This window comes from Babjeviella inositovora, assembly GCF_001661335.1.
Source record: "Babjeviella inositovora NRRL Y-12698 unplaced genomic scaffold BABINscaffold_32, whole genome shotgun sequence".
Classification (NCBI taxonomy): domain Eukaryota; kingdom Fungi; phylum Ascomycota; class Pichiomycetes; order Serinales; genus Babjeviella; species Babjeviella inositovora.
The window spans coordinates 1-3,173 of NW_017566869.1; the positions used below are offsets into that span (position 1 = coordinate 1).

At 41.6% G+C, this 3,173-nt stretch overlaps 1 protein-coding gene across 1 annotated transcript; it reads right to left on the reverse strand.

Annotated features, from left to right (window-relative positions):
• Positions 1 to 23: 23 nt before the first annotated feature.
• On the reverse strand, positions 24 to 858 carry BABINDRAFT_68307 (uncharacterized protein; the record flags this gene model as incomplete). The annotated part of the gene is made up of 2 exons (XM_019132517.1): positions 402 to 858; positions 24 to 341 (listed from the first exon to the last, which is right to left on the reverse strand). Coding segments are annotated over exons 1-2 (681 nt in total), but the record flags the coding sequence as incomplete, so codon positions are not given.
• Between the last annotated feature and the right edge of the window lie 2,315 nt (positions 859 to 3,173).

Sequence of the window (3,173 nt, forward strand, 5' to 3'; positions counted from 1 at the left end):
CGGTATTCAAGGAAATCCGTGCTAGGGGTGAACCCCGAGATGATCACCGTCAAGGGACCTTCCACGAACGTATTGCTGGTAAAATCATAATAGCTCAAATATCCCTTCGTGATAAAGCGCTGCAACTTTTCTCTCAAGACGTCGAAGGTGGGGTTGGCGTGGGTCTTGAAATCAACAACGAAGTAGACCGTTTCTTGTGGAATGTTTGCGTAGATGCTGTTTTTCTTTGTTCCATTGTTGTTCGCATTCATTTCGTCCAACATATACATCAAGTGGTCCAAATAGAGCGAATCCAACGTCTCATACTTGTTCAAGTTGGTGCTGTGGTGGCCCACATACAACTCCTGCTTATTCGATACGTTGGTATGGTTAGTAAGTGGCTTTCCCGAAAGGAAAGCCACGTATTCGGGGTCTGCTGAGCTTTGTCTCTCATCTTTGAGCCAAATATCCGCCTCAAAGCTCTTGCATCCATATTTGACGGCATGAAATAATGGAATACTCCTCGTGTAATCGTTATGCGAATGGATTGGGAGGATATCCTTGACGTTCTCCGTTATTTTCCTCACCGAGTAGAAGTATTCGTGGCTCACAGGGTCATAACTGGGGAAAATAGGAATCTTGAACAGAAGAGAAAGGTGTCCGTAGTTCATAAATACACATAATAAAATGGTACATGTGATAACAGTGGCAGATAAAATTGTGACATCCCGCACTCGGTATTTGTGGATATTTGGCTTATCACTGATAACCGGTTTGAATTTCATGCTTGGATGTGTAGAAATGAAAATGGTTGGAAGGAGACTTTCTGGATAACTTTAAGGTGAATATGGGGTCTGTCCAAACAATTTTAAATATTTCGAAATTCGTCAGATAGTCCGATGGGTAGATACTAGTTTTATAGATACTGAAATACTGACTGCGATATATTTAGAATTTTTGTGGGAGGCGAAGGCTTTTTGATGAACAAAAGCATTCAGAGAGAACTCCTGTATTCGTTCCTCACACATGCTTCTAAGCTATGGTGTAGCTCATACTTCTTGGCGTTGGCTGTATTGGTGCGTAACGCGCGCCTCTTAATAGCTTAGCTTTAGACCGAACCCTCGACGCACGGTCATATTTCCGCCCCTATCCGAATCGATTTATACGGTAATTGAGCTTCTGCAACCTGCCGTAAACTGCGGTTTCATACAACTGCATGATCGGCAAGGTGCCTGCAAACATCCATATACGACATACACAACTGTTAATACCAGGACTAATTCAACCTTTTGATACGTACTCAACTGATAAATTTTCAGCACGTGTACATGGAGCAGTCTTGGATAAATAAGAAAGAGAATATTAAAATGTGGGTACAAGGATAAAATCATCGCCATAGATATAGACCCTATTTCAAAGGGACCTGCACCTATAAATAGTCCATGATGGATGCATATCAAGACCATTGGATGGGGGATCGCAAATCCAGACACATTTACCCTGGACACACGACCCCAGCAGTGCCCCGTTTGACCATTACTAGACAGTCAAGGAGTTATTGCGCCATCGTACCAGCCGTTCTGTTTAATGGATTTTTGTAGTATGGATCATAGTAAGCCACCTTGAATGTACGGGAGATATGGATTGGCTACCTCAGTACTTAAAATAGACTAGGGACTAAGCTCATAGCTACAAGCCCGTATTCGTCCCAATGTTTTATCGTCGTATAGCAAGCAGAACATGGGACCTAGATACACTATAGTAAACCGTACTGTCCCTTAGTGAGAAAAACAAATTAATTATGGTGCAGGGTTTTTACCCTGCAGAAAGCTCCACGCTCGTAACGCCTCTTACTTCCACTGATGCTGGCACTTGGTTCTGCTAGCTATTGGCCTCCATCAGAGTCGGATATCGAGTCACTTCCATCAAAATCAATGTGAGTGGTAGGTCTAGTATGTACTAGCAGATGCTAGTATCTAACTACGAACAAATAATTTTCTTCGATAAGATATATACAAATAGTGAAGGAGTTGGGGTATGTATATAGTGAGGGCCGGGAACGGCATTGTCATGGTTAAATGGCGATATGTCGTAGAATTGGCTTGGGGAAGATTTATCAGTTTTTTCGGCGATCGGTAGTATATATTATACTCCAATAGGAAATGGGAGGATATCTGTTGGAGATTTTTGCGTGACTGGGTGACGTCGATATCACATTTATGATTTGCGCAATTTGTAGCCTCTGTTTCAGGGTTTCCATCAAATAGGGTGAGCCCTTCAGAGAGAATACTGAGAAGGTCTGTATTAGCGTGTCAAATCCAGGCCAATATAGTAATTTTATGCATAAGAAGAGTCCAATGTTATTGCCGACCGAAGGGTCTGTGTGGCAAGTGTGTAGAGGTCAGGTGGTAGGAATCGATACTCTATAAAAGGAGGTCTATCCCTCCCTCTCTGTCCCGTAAATTAATCCAAATCCTCTTTCCCTATCAGAAACATGATCTTTTGTAATTAAATCCATTGCTATTATGTCAACAGTTATAGCTTGGTGCCAGAGGGTTTCTGCCACTTAATTGACAGTTTACAGCACGTTACTATTTGTAGTCTCTGATTCCAACGTTTGTATGGCATTTGCTTCCCATAGACTTGTAACGATATAAAAAAAGTTATTCAGTCACTCTCTAATGAGAACAGATAGCCTTCTCAGGCACAAGTTTCTCGGCTTTCATTTGTTTCAGAATACCAACCAAAAAGCGGCACACTCTTACATAATGATACGATGCACTAAAGTTGGGAATATTTATCTAAGTAACTTCAGTCCTTTTTCTTAGAGAAATTTTTCTGTTTGGCATATTCTGTGATTCAGTCTTTCAATCGAGTTTGATACCCTTCACCGCCTCCTTAGTCCAATAATACATGCATGTGAAGTTAACAAATTTGTCGGGTATAAGCTTACTGGATCCACACTGTGGTATATATTGACTGGTTTTAGCCTCTAAAACTAGAATGCTGATGCAAAGGTTACTTTTAATAGATCAAGCTGATGAAGCTCCTGCGTTCTGTGTGTCTTTTTGGTGAAGAAAGCTCGTGGCTACGCTCGCAGCTCCTCTGAGATCATCAGCATTGAGTAAACCAATGTCACATTCAAGCAATGTCTTCCATAGATTATCCCTTACCGAAGGTGAAATATTCGTAGG